Genomic DNA, 18425 nt, shown 5'->3' with positions numbered 1-18425 from the left:
GTGATTTTATCAGCAGCAAGCCTTTTTTTTTTTTTGGAATGTAACCCTGAAGTTGGATAAATGCCTATATATTTAAAATGAAAAATACATTATTTTTTTTTCACCACACATCAATCAAGTTTAGTAACCATTAAAAAAAAATTAATCATGAATCACTGGGAATCCTGTCTTACACCCATAATTAATCTATATGGTTATATAGTTCAAATCAATATATACATATATATACACACACAGACAGATCTATTTTTTTTCAGAGCCTAGGACTTATTGAAGTCCAATGGGGTCCCATTTTTTGTTAGATTAAGAATCTTTAAATTGGGGTTTAAAATTCATTTTTAATAACATCAAAATCGGAGTTGAAATATATTTATTTATGAAATGGTGTTGAATGACGAACTTTATATCTTATATAAAAAAACATAAGAAATAAATATTTACATTGATTAATTACTGACCAATTACGTTACATCGATTACAATAAAACATAATACTATAAATTATCATTATTATATTATTANTATCAACTATACATTACTATATGATAAGTGCTCATTGCTAATGAAAAAGTATTAAAAATTTTATGATGATAATTCAATTTTTGTGGGCCCTTGACACTTGGGGGCCCAAGGCTTAAGCCCCATTAGTCCCTATGTAGATCCACCTGTGTATATAGGCCTACACATTTATATGCCTTATATATATATATATATCTAAAAATAGACTAGACAAAGAGGCCCAGAAAGCATAACTGCATAATATTTGTATAGTAATATATCTGCACAATAAGATGATGATGCAAGTTTGAATAAATTCTAAGTTTTCATCTAAATTCATTTATTAAACTGAAATAATTTATAATTTATATTAACACAAAATGACAACCTGATTTCCTACCTTTAGTCCAAATTAAAGTTTAATGAATTAAAATATTACCTTAACAATAGCCTGGATATTTGGCTTGAAGATATTAGAAAATTATGTTTAGTTGTTTAAGTTAAATTATCAAATACAGTGGGTAATCGGTTAACAAACAAATCAGATAACGAACACTTTCACGATTTTTATGATCGGACAACGAACACTTTACTGAACAAACATAAAAAGAAGCGACAGAAAATAACAAATACTAATTGATTTTTCCTTGTTTTCAGGTAACAATTTGAAACCTTTCAAAACATGGGAGACGTCAACACCGATGCTCAACCCGATACCAATCAGATAGTATTCCTCTGAATTTTGAAACTCTCCCTTGTAATTCTAGCTTTTTGTTTACCTTTCTGATAAATAATTTTTTTAGTCTTCACGAAACTGTCGGATGGGCACTTGTTAAGTTTTGTGTCAGGATTTATTTATGAAAGGTGAAAGTTTAACTGTCCCATCAGATATTCATTAACGTTTTAATACCAAATTTTGAATTTCATCTGGGCCTTGCATTTAAATAATTTTTTGTGGACTAGTTGATTTCTGTTCTCTGAATTTTTGTAAGTGCTTTTCTGAACTTTTATTTAAAAAAGAAACTGATAATATTATGGAGACTAAAAAGAGGAGTGTCAAGAACTGTGCTCACCATAGAAACCAAATAAGAGATAACAGCCAAGGTAGAAAATGGGCACAAGATGTCTGATGTTGCTAGGTGGTATGGCTTGAACAGGTCTACAGTAGGCACAATCTTAGCTATGAAAGATAAATCAAGAAGTCTCAAGCTGCTTATGGAGTAATGAAAATCACATCTGAGAAATAAAGAGCATTTTAGAGGTCATAATAGAACCTGAAACTGATCTGATGACAGAACTCCAAGAACTCTCAAATGAAGAATACCAAGAAACTCAGCAAAATTTGTTTTCTTTTGAAAAAGAGGAAGATGAAAGAGGACCAATGTCAACATCTGCTACTAAAGATCTTTTGGAGAAGTGGGAGGATGTCAGAACAACCATCATTCAAGTGGCATCCAAACCAGAATAAGATTAATGGGGTTGGGGATCTTTACAATTATAATACTATTAATTACTTCTGAAAAATCCTGAAGAAAAGAGAAAAACATTGGACAGATTCTTTAACCCCACAAACAGAAAAAACATGACTAATAAAACTGCAAGACTGCATATATATGTATTTTTACTATTACATATAAATGAACATAGTAAAAAAGTATATATTTTTTATTTTTTTGGAATCCGGAACAAATTAATCAAATTCCCATAAAAACCTATGGTAAATCGATAATCAGTTAACAAACAATTCGGATAACAAACAAAGTGTTGAATGAATTATGTTCGTTAACCGATCACCCACTGTATATGAAAACTATTCAAAAATTAAAATATCTGTTATTGAGATTGAGAGCAATTAGCATATTATAGAAAGTGTGTCTGTGAACATTAATCATAAATGTTTCCTCAGACTGCAAGTTTTGATTTGACCTAGGAACAATCAAATAAACATATGAAATCAGTCCCATATAAAAAAAATGAAAAGAAATATTCAGCATTTTTCAAATCTGTAAATTAGTAATTTTAATCTTACTAGAAGTTGTGTTCATGGTGCAATTTGATGAGAGATGGGGAATTTCATCTTTCATTACTCCCACCAACAAAGAATAAAAAATACGACAATTTTAAGAAAAGCAATATTTCAGTATCATATTTTATTTAAAATGTTAAAATTGCCACCAATGTTTAATTCTTATAATGTTATTTTTTAATTTCAACTTTCTTCTTAATTTTAATTGTAATTTTTATTTTTATGGTCTATAGTTTCCAAATGGGGAGCTCAGATGCAAAATGTAATAATATCTACTAAGAAAAAATTGGCATATTGCTTTGATTTTACTTAAATCTACATTCTGGACATGTTACTATTTGCATTGAGCCATCACTTTTGTAAGTCATCAAATATAGTAATTATGAAGTAACTTATAAAATTCAGTAGAGATTTTATAAAAACTCATACCAATACAATTAGTAAAACATTTTAAAATGTTTTACTAATTGTGTTTTAGTTATACAGTAGTTTAAGTTTACAGTTAAGTAAACTACATGTTTACAGTGTTTTTAGATTAAGAACATAGAATTTTAAACTGTCACAGGAACCTCAGTTTTAATTCAATTATTAGGGTAATTTATGTAACTGTTCTGTAGTGTTTGGTAAATCATCATGGAAAGATTTACAGTTCCTCCATATGTTGAAATTAATAAAAACTTATCAAAATTCTTGTTTAGTTTGGTTAACATTTTGTGAGATCCGACCTCAGAGTAAGGCCAAAATTGTTCATTTTCCCCCCTAAATTTTCGATGTATGTGAAATAAATTTGTCGCCTCCTCGTTAAAATAATATTGTCGGAAAAAATAATCAAATATCGATAGAAACTTATAACTTTCATCGTTAATATAAACATTCAACCCTCGAACAATGACATTCCTATGCTGAAAGACAAAAAGTTTATAGTTAAAATCCGAATTCGTCATTTTGTTTTAGTCCCGGGAACAACTTTAACCCCCACACCTGCAGGACCAACTCTACCTCTCACAATAGGGGATCACATGACTAATTTCCCCAGCCTGAAACTATAAAAGCGACTGCTTTCCTCCTCCTCGGGGGAGTCTCACATCTACGGCTGTCAGAAAGGGTTAAGTCTCGGAGGAATTTCTAATTTTGTGCATCGATCACCAGCAAAAAGGACTAAATTTTTCCCATCTACGTGGAAGTATACTAGAGATATGCAGCAGTTAATGTAAACTCTCTCTCCGCGAGTTAGGAGCTAGCGAACTAAATTCATTTCCCAAGATGTTACAGTTTGTAATCGTTAATTTTCGTTAATCTAATAAATTGTTGTTTTCATTGTTAACTGGCATCATTTACTCGCATATCGCATACGCCTAATCGACGACCCCTCTCACCTCCTCCACTCGACCTGACAAAAAGAATCCCTACCCTTCGGGACCACATTTAAAATTTAGCCATCTTGACAAGTGAGCAGGTTTAACGACTTGTAGCCTGAAAGGGAGACCTCCAACCTCCCCGGCGGTTCACAATTTTGTGCATTTTGTTTGATATATGGTCAATATAACCAGTCAACAGAACTTGCAATACATCATTTAGTAAAAAAAGTTTGAAGAAACTGGATCAGTTGTTGATGCATATACTGTAATACAACATGAAGTTCACTGAAGGGATTATTTCAAGAAATGCAGCTGTTAACTGGCCACCACAATCTTGTAACTTCACTCTGTTGGATTACTTTTTACGAGGTCACATTAAATCCCTTGTTTATTCCAATAAGTCACAAACTGTTGATGATCTTAAAGCAAAAATTTGTGTTATTGGCAAGATACAACATGATCTGTGTCAGTCATCAAAAATTGAGTTAACTTTATTATCCTATTCACTCTGTCAAACACAATAATGGCAGCCATTTAAACAATATAGTTTTTCATGCATAATGCCACTAAATATAATATAAAATAAAACAATTAGCATTCTATTGTCTGTTGTAGTTTTCATATTATTTCAATTCAAAGTTCTATCATATTTAATGGAAAACCCAGTACTTATAATATGTGGGCTCCATCATCCCTTCAGTAAAGTCAATCATCCTGACCCACCATGTACAGTACAGTACAGTATTGAAAAATGTTTGTAAAAGAAAATAAAAACAAATGCAGTAAAACTCTCTTAGTTAACATCTTGCATAAGTGAACAGTCATAAAATTCCCCTTGAAAATGCTACAAATTATGTTACTTAAATCTCATGTAAGTGAACATCTCTCTTAAGTAAACATTCCAATTTTCTCCTAGGTGGTCTTATATCCCTTTTAAGTGACCAGTTGTAATTTCTCTAATTGTTCTACATATAATAATAAATGCCTAATTAATTTCCTGTCTCATAAAAGCAAAGTTAAGTGAACTAGACTAACAAAAATGCAGAATTTTTTAGAAGTCCTGGGACTAAAAGATAAGCAGTTAGTGTTTGTCACATATAACAGAAGTCAGCTTCTTTTATATATGATAAATAAATCTTAATTCATTCATGAGTATGAAATAAGCTTTATTTTCCATATGAAAAACAAATCAAGAAACCATGATTGTCAATAGAACAACAATTTCTTGATGATTTCCTATCATCTAGTAATGTTAGTCTATGCTGCAGACACAGTCTTTCTCCAGCTCTTTGTTTGCAACAATGATTCTATGATTGAATATTGTTAATAGTTTTAGATCTTCTGTTCTTTTGTCTAATCATTATTTTTGTTACTGTCCTTGAGGTCAAATGTCTTCCATTGTTTGGTTGCAGAAAAATTTTGACAGCCAATCTATCAATAGGTGCATTTTTTCAACATAACCTAACAATCTATTTGATGGCTTTAAAATTCCTTTGACATTACACAGTTGATATATTTCTGTGAAATGTGGACAACAAAAAAACTAAGATGAAAAATAGCTATAACATTTTAAAAACACAAGTCTACAAAAGAATTTTTGATCCAGTCTAAAATAATGAATGGAAAAAAAAAGTTTTTTTGAGTGTCATAGTAGTATCTACCAAGTGAAAAAGTCACTGACTGACTATATATATTGTATATAGAAATCAGAGTTGCAAATTCTCAGAAGTCAATTTCTCCACTCCCAAAAACCAGTAATTCTTAATATCTCACTCAAAAGATAATTTTTTTCTTAGGTAGTATGCAAAATTTCAGCATTTTCAATAAAGAGGGTGCTGAAATATAAGCAATTGAAAAGTGCAAAAATCACCAAAACAAGCTATATTTTCTTCTAATCCAAACTCTTGCCAAAATTAATCAGACTATGATTCAGAATATTCTGGAAAAATGTTNCGGATTTTTCCTTATCCGGACTACCTTCATCCCCAATTAGTCCGGATAATCGAGGTTCTACTGTACATCCATCTGGAAACGAAGGCTTGCTCAGGATGCAAGCAGAGGTTGTGGGTTTGGGTTCAAGCACTGCCTTGGACCAGTTCTTTTCTTCCAGATGATTCTAAATTATTTAAATTATAATTATTAATTTAGATAAGAGATGACATCTAACATTATCTCTAATACCAAATTACTTAGTTTCTAATTATTAATTACAGCATAATAATAGTCTGATCAATTATAGTAAGCGTTTGGATTAGAATCAATACATCGGGCTTTGAAACGGTAATATACAGTATATGTATTTTCTTTTCATCTGGCACTGCAAATACTCCTAGAGAAAAAACTAATGGGCTGAAATAACTCAAATTTTAAATTTAAGCCATTTTCATCATCAGTGAAGTGCTGGCAAAACTTCCAGGCTAATAGGTGAAAGTTCACAAGAGTTTCCTATAGAGCTATTTTACTGCTATCACTCATTTTATGTTTGTAAGGAAAAACTTGCATTAAAATGAATGATTTTCATTCAAAATATTATCCAGAATAACAAAAACTCAAATTTATACAGATTAAAACTTTTCATAATAATTTTACTAACAGTGTATGAAAAGTGTTTGGTTGGCAGCTGTCAATTGCCAAGCACCAACTGAACTGTACAGTACATCATCTTCGGTCTTGATGTAGTAACATAATCATTAACCAAAAAACAATTTATATCCAAACAAAAACATCTGAGTTATAAAAAAACTACACCAAGTAAAAAATTATGACAATTTTTTACTTGTCATAATTTCAGTTAAATTTTTTTTCTTAGTTTTTCTTTGATAAAGTTAAGTTTAGCACTTCCTGTAAGTATTAAGAAAAAAGACCTAAGAAAAAATCTTGACTGTCATCTAAATTGTCATAATTTTTTACATGACATAAATTTTTTACATCTTAAATATTTTTGTTTGGATATATAATTACCAAAACTTTAACACTCAAAAAGTAAGAAAAGTAGAAAAAAGTAACAGAAAGTAGAACAAAGTATGGCATTTTAAGAAAAAAAAAAATTAGGATAAGTAGAAGCCCTGTCCTTCTATCTTTCATATCTCCAGCTCTACAGAAACATAAGTATCTCAACCAGAAATAATTTCATTTTCCTTCTTATCAAACTCTTCAGTGTCAAAAATTTTACAATTTTATAAAACTAAAAGTTTAATTTTACACAGAACATAAAAATTATAAAAGTATACAATTATAACTGTGTGCTTTTATAATTTTAGATAATAGACTTTTATAATAAAAAAAATTTATTACAATTTCGACAACAGATACCATATGAAACACACATGGTCATCAGCCATTTTGTTTTGACTGCTGTCAATACTGCTGGACAACAATGTTAGGAATGCTTAAGGTAAACATACTTGACTACGTTTAGAATAAACATATCTACGTGATTGTATCTTAAACACCAATGGAATGTTGTTTAGTAGTATCCTTTCAATGTTTCATGCATGTTTTAAAGTTATTCAAAAATTGCTATATGTGGATTATCTGCAATTCTTTTCTAACAATTATAGCAATACTACTACCATGATCTTTGTGTCACCTATCCTTAATAGTAAAATGATATACTATTGTAAAACTACTATATATAAACCAAGTGATCTTCCCCCTCTAGAAAGTTTACAAATTGCATATTGTACTCTTACTCTCAATGGAAACAGATCTACCAATATGTATATGTTAAATAATAAATATATCGTATTCATTATCATTAAAATCTTCACATTACCTAATATATTATATTGAGGCATAAGCAATTTTTATAATATATATGTTATGCCAAATCCACAAATGCTGCCTTTTTCATAAAATATTGGGTTGTTCAGAAATTGGGTTGTTTTTTTTACCACTAGACGGATTAGTTGTATTTTTCCCACCATTTTCATTCTAAACCATATTATCATTGAATATTTTGACAGCAAGCATTTTGAGGCTTATTTGTAAAAAATTTTGTTTGATTTTGTGCAATTGTTCATTTTTTGTGTCCTATCAAATATGGAAGATAGAAAGCAGCATTTTCAGCATATTTTGCTCTTTTATTACCGAAAAGGTAAGAATGCTGTTCAAGCAAGAAAAAAATTGTGTGACATGTATGGAGAAAATGTATTGACAGAATGACAGTGCCAAAACTGGTTTACAAAATTTCGTTCTGGCAATTTCAATATTGAAGATGCACCATGTTCTGGATGGCCAATTGAAACCAATGAAAACAAAATAAAGGTACTGATTGAAGCAAACTGCCGAAAAACAACACGTAAAATCACTAAGAGATTAAATTTGCCAAATTGAACTGTTTATGATTAAATTAATTAAAATATCTATAACCATAAGGCAGATAATAGTAAGGGCTTATCACACCAATGATAATGGGCACAAACACTCAAGAATCAAAGTAAAAACATTTAATAAAACAAAAAGGGTGTACAATAAGATGATTACATAAGTATAAAAACTGTAAAAATCCAAAATCTAAATCCTGTTTATGATTACTTGAAACAAATTAGTTTTGTTTCAAAGCTCGATATATGGGTTCCACATGTTCTTAAAGAGAGATGCTCTCTTTGGTGGGATTTTAAGAAAATTTTTTTTTTTGGAGCTTTTACCAATTTAATAATTGATTCAAAAGTGTACTGCCATCAAGTAAACAAATTGAGTAATATCATCAAACAGAAAAGACAGCCAGAATTGATCAACAAAACAAAAATTACCATGATAATGTCAAATTTCACACAAGTTTGGTAACTGTTCACAAACTGTTATAACTCTGGTCTATACAAATTTTTTTTAACTGTAAGACATTTACTTGAAATGACAATGTCAAAAATCACTTGGATCAGTTTTTTGTAAGCAACAATCAAAACTTTTATGAATGTGAAATCATGCTATTACCAGAAATGATGACAACAGGTATTTGACCAAAATGGTCGATATATAATTCAATAAAATATTTATTTATTATAAAAAAAATATTGTTTTTCTTTCCACAGGAAAAAAAACGAAATTACTTTCCGAACAACCCAATAGCAAAAATTTTTCTAATTTGTGAAATGAATATTTTATATTCTCCAATAAGATACCAACTTTTGTTTCACTTATTGAATTATGGCTTAGAAAACGTAATCAAAGTTTTATTTTAGTATTGTCTTTTTATTTGAAAAATACTTGATGTTACTTTATACTTCTTAATAAGGCATTCTGGGGTTTAAAAAATTTAAAAGAATAAAAATGGTAATTACATCATTACCATTTTTATTTGTCAGCAAGATGGTAAAAAAAATTAATATAAATAATTTTAATCAATAATTACAGTCTGTTAAGAAATTATAAGACTACTGTACCACATTTTTTTTTAATTTTCTGAAAACTAACAATGTTTTATTATTCTCAAGAAAATAAAGCAATAAATAATCATATTTTGAACAATTAGTTCAACAATCTTAACAGATTTTAGTTATTAGTTTTACAAAAGTCAAATTTCCATAGACAGTAAATTAACTATAATTCAGAAAAGGACAGCATGCTGATCATTTAATAGGAGAAACTTCTTAACATATAGACGTTAAATTACAAATGAATGTTGCTAGATCAACAAGCGCTTTTGACGATAATTATTTTCGTCAAAAGCGCTTCGTCAGGTCATTAAAAACAGTTAAAGTCCTTTTTTTGAATATGAATATCAAATTATTCCAACGGTATTAATGTTTTGGAATGAAAGCAACGATAGAACGTAAGAAAAAGAATTTAAATAAAAACACGTGTAGTAATAATGCACATGTGCTATAAGCATCCAAACTGTGGAGCTAGATATATTGTGTTAGGCAGTTAAACAAGTTAACCCACAAAGGGGGCAAATCAAGTGTGGGGGTGTTGCACAATTTAGTATGTTGGTAAGGAGGGCCTCCCAAATATACACGAGGCTTCTGTTATTACAATGTCTTAGTATGACCAACTGGTCCCACAATGGGGTGTGTTGGTGTTCTAGCGAGCTCAGTTTCACTCTTGCCTGCCCTGATAGAACACTGATGTTCCGAAATACGATAAGACAACATTCTGGTTGTCGCACCAATATAATGGGTGAGACCACCCGACATTTTCCAGTGGGATAGAATAAACCCCAGATCTTTCTAGTGTGGAAGTAGGATCTCTGTCGTTGGATAGCAACCTCCTAAGACTTGGCTGCGGAGAAACTGGCAGAAAAAGCGCATGCTGTGTAAAAATATGGCAAATACAGACAGTGACATGACCACAAAACAGTAGCTGTTGTGGATGGACCACAAAAGGACTGTTGTGGATTCTTTTGGGAGATGTAGTGTAGTAGCGGAAAAAAGCGATCTTTTTACCTTATTTAAGATGTACAGTACATAAACTTGGCATTAGTATAGCCTGCCTCATTTACTGCAGAGCAAATAGCATTAAGTTCAGTATCAATAGCAGCTTGGCTGGAAGATAACAGAAAGGCCCTATGGTCTTTTAATTAAAGGGTCTTCTGATTAAAGGGGCAATTGCCGCATTAATGTAATGTTGCAGCTGGTATGCTGTAGCCGGGATTAGAGTAGGAACACCACTGAATTTGTGGAATACTGAGTACACTATAGCATCCCCATATGTAAATGTGTTTGTATAATTGCCTTTTGAAATTATTCTTTTCTTTTTTCTTTATTTTTATAGTACTCAAATCTATTTCACACCCAGTTGTATTACAATGTTCTGCTACTGCAGACATTGCATAATTATTTTTAATTGCTCGAATATGTTCTTTTAAATGTATTTTCAATTTTATTTTTGTTTTTCCTATATATGTTTTCTTTTGTTCAAAATTACAATTAAACATAGCAAGACAACAGAACAGAATGAACAACAATATGAAAAGAGAAATCCACCAATCATGGAATAGAATCATCGACAGAAGGAATGACGGGATATAAGAGAGAGCATCTAGTAATAGGTTAATAAGTTCAAGTGAAAGTTGGAATATGATATATAAGTTGTAAATATGTTAAAAATAAAAAAAAACTTAATAATGTAACTTACATTTATTGATATTATACAGATATCTAAGAAATATAATAAAAGTAGCTCTGTTTGTAATTCTGATTTTCGAAGTGTTTAAAAATGAAAAAAACTAAGTAATTTAATGTAATAGGTTTTTATTGTTGGGATTTTATAAATTTGTATTGATTTTAATGATTTGTTTTAGAAAATATTGAATGCTGATGTGGGACGAACTAGTCTGAAACACAATATCGTGTATAAAGTGTACAGATGAAAAATAAAGACTGTTTGTTTTATCTGATAAGCTTTCTTAACTTTTGCTGAACACAGACATCGGTATAATACGTCCTGTTAATAAAATAAGTTTGAGTAGGCATTTTAAATACTATGCTAGTTTTCCATGATATCACATGACTAACTTTAATAATGTTCTTAAGTTTATTTTTGAGTGGTTGTGGCTAAACACCATGCCAAGAATAAGTAAATTGGGAGGAGAAAAATATCCAAAAATGTATTGTTATGCTGGTGCTGGTTACTCAGAAGCCCCTTCTGAGTAACCAGCACCAGCATAACAATACATACCATAGCTGGTCTCCTTAATAGGTCCAAAACAGCAACTCATCATGTTTTGGAAAAAAATAGTTATTTACAGTACAAGAAATTTGGTAAAAAAAGAAACCCCACTATAAACAAACACCATGAATCCTGATAAATTTGTAAAGCCAAACAACCACTGGATTACATTGGGCTACTTTTCTGAAATTATATTTAATTAATTACTAAATAATTTGTCACCAGACAGAGGCATTAGGTGCCACCTCTTATCAAATTTAATAATTATAATTAAATTAATATTTATTAAATAATTTAGGTGCTAGAGGGATGGCACCTAATGCCTCTGTCTAGTGACAAATTATTTAGTAATTAATTAAATATAATTGCAGAAAAATTGCCCAATGTAATCCAGTGGTTGTTTGACTTTAAAAAAAATCATTGTCCTCACATGATTACAGGCATGTTTTTGGTCTGGAAATTCAACAGAACATATCCACAAGAGAAATTTCATATGAAATTGGGTAAATTTTCACATATAACTGATTGGAAAATGTTAAGGAAAAACAAAAACAAAAGTTACACAAAACTAAAGGAAAAGCCCAAATTGATTGAGGTACATATGCAATAATTAACCACAAAATTGTTATAGAGAACTTATCATACAGGAACACTCTTTTTGATGTAAAAAGTAGACTTTATTTTCTATTTCTATATAAAAAATAAGTGCTTAATTCTAAAGAAACAAAAAATAAGTTTAATCTTGATGATCCAGATGGGAATAATGCATATTGCATACTTTGCGCAAGGCACTTAAAGAATGTTTTAGTAGACAAATGGGTGGAGGCTCTCTCATGGTTTGGAAAGCATTCTGTTATGATGCTAAACTTGTTCTTGTTAAAGTTAGCATTAAATTAAAATCTGAAAATTATCAGGTGTTATTGGAAAAACATTTGTTTCCATTTAGATCACATTTCAGAGGAAGAAAACGGTACTACCAACAAGACAATGCCACCTACCATGACTCAAAGGCAACTCAAGACTGGTTTAAGGCAAGGAAAATTAATGTTTTATCTTGGCCATCAAGAAGTCCTGACTTAAATCCCTTTAAAACCTTTGAGGAATTTTAAGTTAGAAGATACAAACACAAACAATCACCAATTTTCAAGTGTTCATGAACTTGAATGTAAAATTATGCACCAATGGAACATTACTGACAATGACCTACTGAAAAAATTGATAGAATCAATGCCAAACAGGTTATTTAAAGTGATATGAAGAAATGGAGCAACAATCAACTATTAATCAACAAAAAAGTTACTTCTCAATATTTGTTTTCATGGTGGTCTTATAATTTATTAACAGTGAAAATTTTACTTTTATAAAACTAATAACTAAAATGTGTTAAGATTGTTGAACTAATTGTTCAAAACTTGATTATTTATTGTACTTAATTTGTTGAGAATAATAATTGACCATTAAACATTGTTAGTTTTGAAAAAACTAAAAATATGTAGTGGATCATAAATTTTTAACCAACTGTATATTGCATTTTATTTTATATTTATGTAAAAAAAATGCATTTAAAACATTAAATAACTACTATTACTTCTGATGTCTTAATGATCAATGAAACTAACCACTCATCAAAAATTATTTCAAAAAGCTCATGTTCCATCAAACAGAATATAGTATCGCAAATAAAAATATAAAATACAGCCAAAGATACTGGTGTCTACAAATGCTTGTGAGGTGAGTGAATGTAACAAAATTATTTATTATTTATTTATTTATTTATTATTTATTATTTTATATTATTTTAAATTAAGAAATCAATACAAAGTGCTATAACCAGCTTTTCATGTGCTTGTGCAAAATTTTATTCTGACTTCCTCCTTTTTGGAAAAAAATATACAAAATAAATAAATACAATAGAAATGGTCAGTTATTTTTAATTTTAAACAAAAACATTAAAGAACTGGTCTCTATGGTGGCAAAATTTAAAATCTGATCATCATATTTTTTTTTTATAACCATTTTATAGCTCCCTCTTTGTCCTGGACCCTGGGCTTATTCTCTTGTTGCATCTACCTAGTTACTCCATTGTCAACATCTATTGGAATTTTAAGTTAAGATTTTTGTATTTTAAAATTGCTGGTTTGGCTTAGTTTAATGGGATATAGCAATGCAACTCAAGGATGATCTGCCCAGGAAAAATTTTCTATGGGAAACTGGCCTCTGTTTAAGTGTTAAGAGACACAAAAAAAAAAATGCAGAAATCTCCAAATGGCCAGCCCATTGGTGAGGTGCAAATCCACTGCAACTACCAATATTCAGTGATTTTATCCACTTGGCAACTGGCTTGACATCTAAGACTTTGTTGTACAGTACAATCAGTCTAGTCTAGAAAATTAAATAAAGAGTAATGCAAAATATGTAAGTTCATGAATTTATCATAATGCTGCACTAGTGTCATTTGGTACAGTAGCCAATTTTATGGATTCAGCAGAAAATTTGCCTCTTTCACTAAATGGATCAGATTCAGCATAACATACACACTTCATACCAAAATATTTTAATATTCTATTTAATATTCTAAATATAAAATGGATTTATAACACTTTGTTATAAAATCTGTTTTATAAATTACATAAATTAACATCTTTGCTTCTGTAATTAATGTCCAAAAACAAAAATATGAATCATTAATTGCTGAAATTATTAATAATTGAGTTACCCTTATTAAAAATGAAAAAATATTAAAAATAGATCTCTGTTAATATATTAAGAGAAATACAAAAATATGTATATATTCTGATCTAAAAATTATGATTAAAAAAAACATCAGTTTTTTTTCTTTTTACTTATTTCCAAATACAGTATATCTAAAAACATTCAATGAATTACTTTTTCAGTTTATTATTTTTATTTACATTTTAGGAATCTTTTCCTGATATATCAAATTATGACCTTTCCTACACAGACATTATTCATCTTTTCTTTGTGTTGTTATTGATCAAGCAACATACTTCTACAGTACCTATGATATATAACATGATGACTGCAATCAAATGCTAAATCTTGACCAACATTAAAATTAAAAAGATAATAATTATAATAAAAATTTAACATATTTAAACAAGTAATAAAAGTTTAAGTATTGCAGTTACATATTGCCGATAGTTTATTATAAATATAACCTGAGTTTTCTACAGAAAAAAGCAAAGACTTTCAGAAGTGACATATTTTTCAAGAACTATTACTGTAAAATCAAATATTAAAAAAATTTATTTAAAGAGAAATTTGCTAAAAATCCTTTAAAAATTACTACTTCAAAATGGGGTGACTGGGTGGAAAGGGACTCTCCACCCAGTCATCCAATTGTGGGCCTAGCCAAACCCATAATGTGCTTGCTAAAAGAGGCCCTCTTAGTGCCCACAGGGCAAAAAGAGCAAAAGGAAAAAAAGTCCTCATTTAACATGGATCAATGGATTTTTAGAAACTGACTTTAAAGCAATGTGGTAAAATTCATTTCATTAAACCAATTTTACCACAGGCTAATTGATATAAATAAAATCAAGTTCCAAAGGCAATATTTCTGGTCACAAAAACATCAAACATCTAAGACCCAAAACTCTTCTAATAGTAAAGATTGAAATATGAGGTATACATGCATTGAAGAAAGATTAATGAAAACAAGTCAGATAATTATTTACCAAATTTTGTGAATCAGTGAGTGACATAGTAGTGGGAGGTATGGAAAGAAAAGCTTAATCCTCATCACTGGTGACTTATAAAGATGAATACAGTAATAAGGACAATGCCATTGAGAGAGAGAGCTGACATTTTTCCCTAAACCCAAAGAAAACTTAGGAGTCAATAATGGTTCCTACCCCTATAAAAATCATGTTATTTTTACTAACAGAAAATAAAATCTTTAATACTGCTTTTTATTAATTAATAAAGAATCATTTTAAATATTTCATTTGTTCAAAAAAAAAAAAAAGATGGTTAAAGAGGCCTGCTCTACTCCCAGGCTCTGCACAAGCTCTTTAAAGCCCTGAATAAGAAATAAATGTTTGGTAAGTAAAAATTGTAAGGAACACCTCCTATAATCACACAGTTCAAAAGAAAGCAATTGGCCATTCCAATGAACTATAGAGAATGTTATAAATGTAAAATGATAAATGCAAACAGGAAAAGTTTGTTTACAATTTACATTGACTTTAAATGATATCTTACATGTTGTTAGTGTGGATATAAGTTTACATTATTTGAAAAAAGGTGAAATATAGTGAATGCAAATTGTACTAATTAGATTTCAAGAAAAGAATTTAGTTATTATTATTATTATTATTCTTACTGGATTGTGTTTGCTACTTCCAGCATTTAATTCCCACCTCACAGAATCAATTTTATTGTTTTTCCAACAATAATTGTAAATGATTACAAATCTACTGTACTTATATTCTTTTCTCATCAACCTTATAACAAAACAACATTAAGTGAGAACTTACTGTATGTTTATAACAAGATTTAATCACAATAAATTCATTTGCAATCTCAAGTCTTGTGTAATTAAGTCATATAGACTTTTTAGACAATATCACATAACAAAAAAGATAAAATCATATTAGAAATACTTTTAATTGATACTGCAATAATAATGATTTATATTTAGATAGCATTCACAAAAATACTTATTTCTGTATTAAAGATTATTAATAAATATATATCTTATAATAATTGAAATCAATAGATTTAAGATGAAGACAAAATACGTATGTTTAAAATCATGACATAATCTAAGTTAAATGTGTCATACATTTAAACAGACATACATACACTAGATAATTTTTATTTTTTAATATAAACATTTAATGCATTTGTAAAATAATGCAATATTTCTTCTATTCTTTCAGAACGAATATTAAGTAAATTAAAATAACTATTTCAAATTCTAGGAAAACAACCTTTCAGATATGTTGCTTTAAAACATTAATGTTTAAAAAATAATAATTCTGTAAGTTTTTAAAATTTTCTTTTAATTTGTTTTATTTGTTATAAATATATTTACAGTATATACAAATAGAGACGTGCATTTTCATATAATTCTGTACACATTATATACAAGTATAAACAGTGATATATGTGACAGAATTTATTCAAAATATAAAATTAAACACCACAAAGTCTTATTGTATATCTATGGCAAGCAACTATATCTAATTAATTTTTGTTTAAATACTATCCACAATATTGATATTTATTTTCTGATCAATATTTGATTAAATTAATATAATCACTAATATTTTTAGTATTTAAGAAATGTATTGTATATAGAAATGTTCATTGAAATAAGATTTTGACTTAAATCTTTCATATTTAACAAGATATTTTTAAAATATAAACCACAGTTAATTCAATTTTTCTTTATCATATTTAAATTTGAATAAATACAACCTTAGTTAGATATTGTTCAAACAGATGGCCCTAAAATCTCAATTATGATAAAAACAAACAAAAATAGACTCCACCTACACATTTAAGTTGATAATACACTATTTTACTAAAAATAGTAAATATTTTCTTATATGAAAATATTGTTTCTCAAAAGCTAATCAAGATTATAATACTCCTATAAGACCTTCAAGTACAATCTCCATATACATAAAAAAATATATATAGATAATATATTACATATAAATCACATACAATCTTTTAAAACACTTTTATTTAAAATTATATATTAAATTTATAAATAACCACACTTACTAGTTGTATTTCCAGACATAGAAATGATACATTTGCAATCTCGGCTCACTTCCCTGTTATTAAAGGGCCGAACTCTCACTGCCACTTTAACCGAAGACATCACGATTTTTGGGGTAAAAATATATCACAAATAAAAACTGAAAAAAAAAATAATAATTAATTAACAATTAATGAAGTAAATTTGAACTTTTCATACCAAGTAAAAAAAAAATTGACATAAACATAATATATTTTAAATTTCTATCCAATAAGATCTATTTTATTGTTATATACAAATGATGTTTGTAAACATTGTCAAGTAAAAATGCAGCAAACAAATTTAATAGATCAATTTCGATTAAAAGACTTCCTTTTCAATGAAATAGATCATTTTCAATAGATAGAAATGTACACTTTTCATTTCCATTGTAGGAATGGTTAGAAATTTTCCATCAATTTCAAAAATAAATAAATAAAATTACAAGCTGATCATAATGGCCGGTATCCGAATATGTTACTTCATATAATAATTATTAAGCGTAAAAATAATTGTGATTTTCTTCTCTAACGCTAGAGTAAACGTTTGATATAAGCAAATTTCACATACATTAATATTAACAAGCGTATATAATAAGAAATTACATATAAAACATTATCCGGATTAAGTACCTGTTAAGATGCGTAGACACTGTATATTCAGTTATTACAGTATTAGAAATTTTCTCACGTTTAATATTAGTTTACATCCACATAGTCTTTACATCCTATCATTATGAAACACTCGATGGCAAAATATATTCTAATTCTATAAATTCAAACCATTTCCACTAGCAGATTGAACAAACATGGCCGACACTGCGGAGAACCTTTACCGGGGATGACGTCATGCAATGACGTAATAGACATCAGAAGTTGATTGGTAATGTGTCGGCAAATGAGAGAAAAGATGTGCTCACACGCTACTTCTCTAGTCGCCAATCAATAGATATTAATCGATAAGAACGAGATGAATGACACACAAAGGGTCACTTACACCTTTCGATGCTTGCGGGTCCTTTAAGAAGTTCATTTAAAGATTTATTCATCGAAAGTCTATATAATAATCTAAGAAAAATCCTATATACATCATTCGTACGAAATGGCTTTATTTATTCGATTCTAAAAACTTTAAATCGAATATAAAAAACTTTACGGACCTTT

At 28.9% G+C, this 18425-nt stretch overlaps 1 protein-coding gene and 1 long non-coding RNA gene across 2 annotated transcripts in view; one reads left to right on the top strand and one right to left on the bottom strand.

Moving 5' to 3' along the window:
• LOC111628794 (kinesin-like protein unc-104) overlaps positions 1-18119 on the bottom strand; it is a 219622-nt gene extending 201503 nt beyond the window's left edge. The window contains exons 1-2 of the mRNA XM_023372640.1: positions 17895-18119; positions 17247-17383 (exon numbers count right to left, since the gene is read on the bottom strand). Coding sequence (XP_023228408.1) covers positions 17247-17346 — 100 coding nt within the window. The 5' untranslated portion in view covers positions 17347-17383; positions 17895-18119. The remainder of the gene's footprint in view (positions 1-17246; positions 17384-17894) is intronic.
• LOC111628787 lies at positions 12673-14156 on the top strand. The gene is made up of 3 exons (XR_002757224.1): positions 12673-13223; positions 13301-13411; positions 13516-14156. It is a non-coding gene; the product is annotated as an uncharacterized LOC111628787 (long non-coding RNA).
• Positions 18120-18425: the final 306 nt, after the last annotated feature.

The sequence above is a fragment of the Centruroides sculpturatus genome, unplaced genomic scaffold, assembly GCF_000671375.1.
Source record: "Centruroides sculpturatus isolate CEXI.00-Female unplaced genomic scaffold, Cexi_2.0 scaffold485, whole genome shotgun sequence".
In the NCBI taxonomy this organism is placed as follows: Eukaryota; Metazoa; Arthropoda; class Arachnida; order Scorpiones; family Buthidae; genus Centruroides; species Centruroides sculpturatus.
The sequence above is the reverse complement of the archived record's forward strand: the minus strand, read 5'-3'. Positions and strand labels throughout refer to the sequence as shown.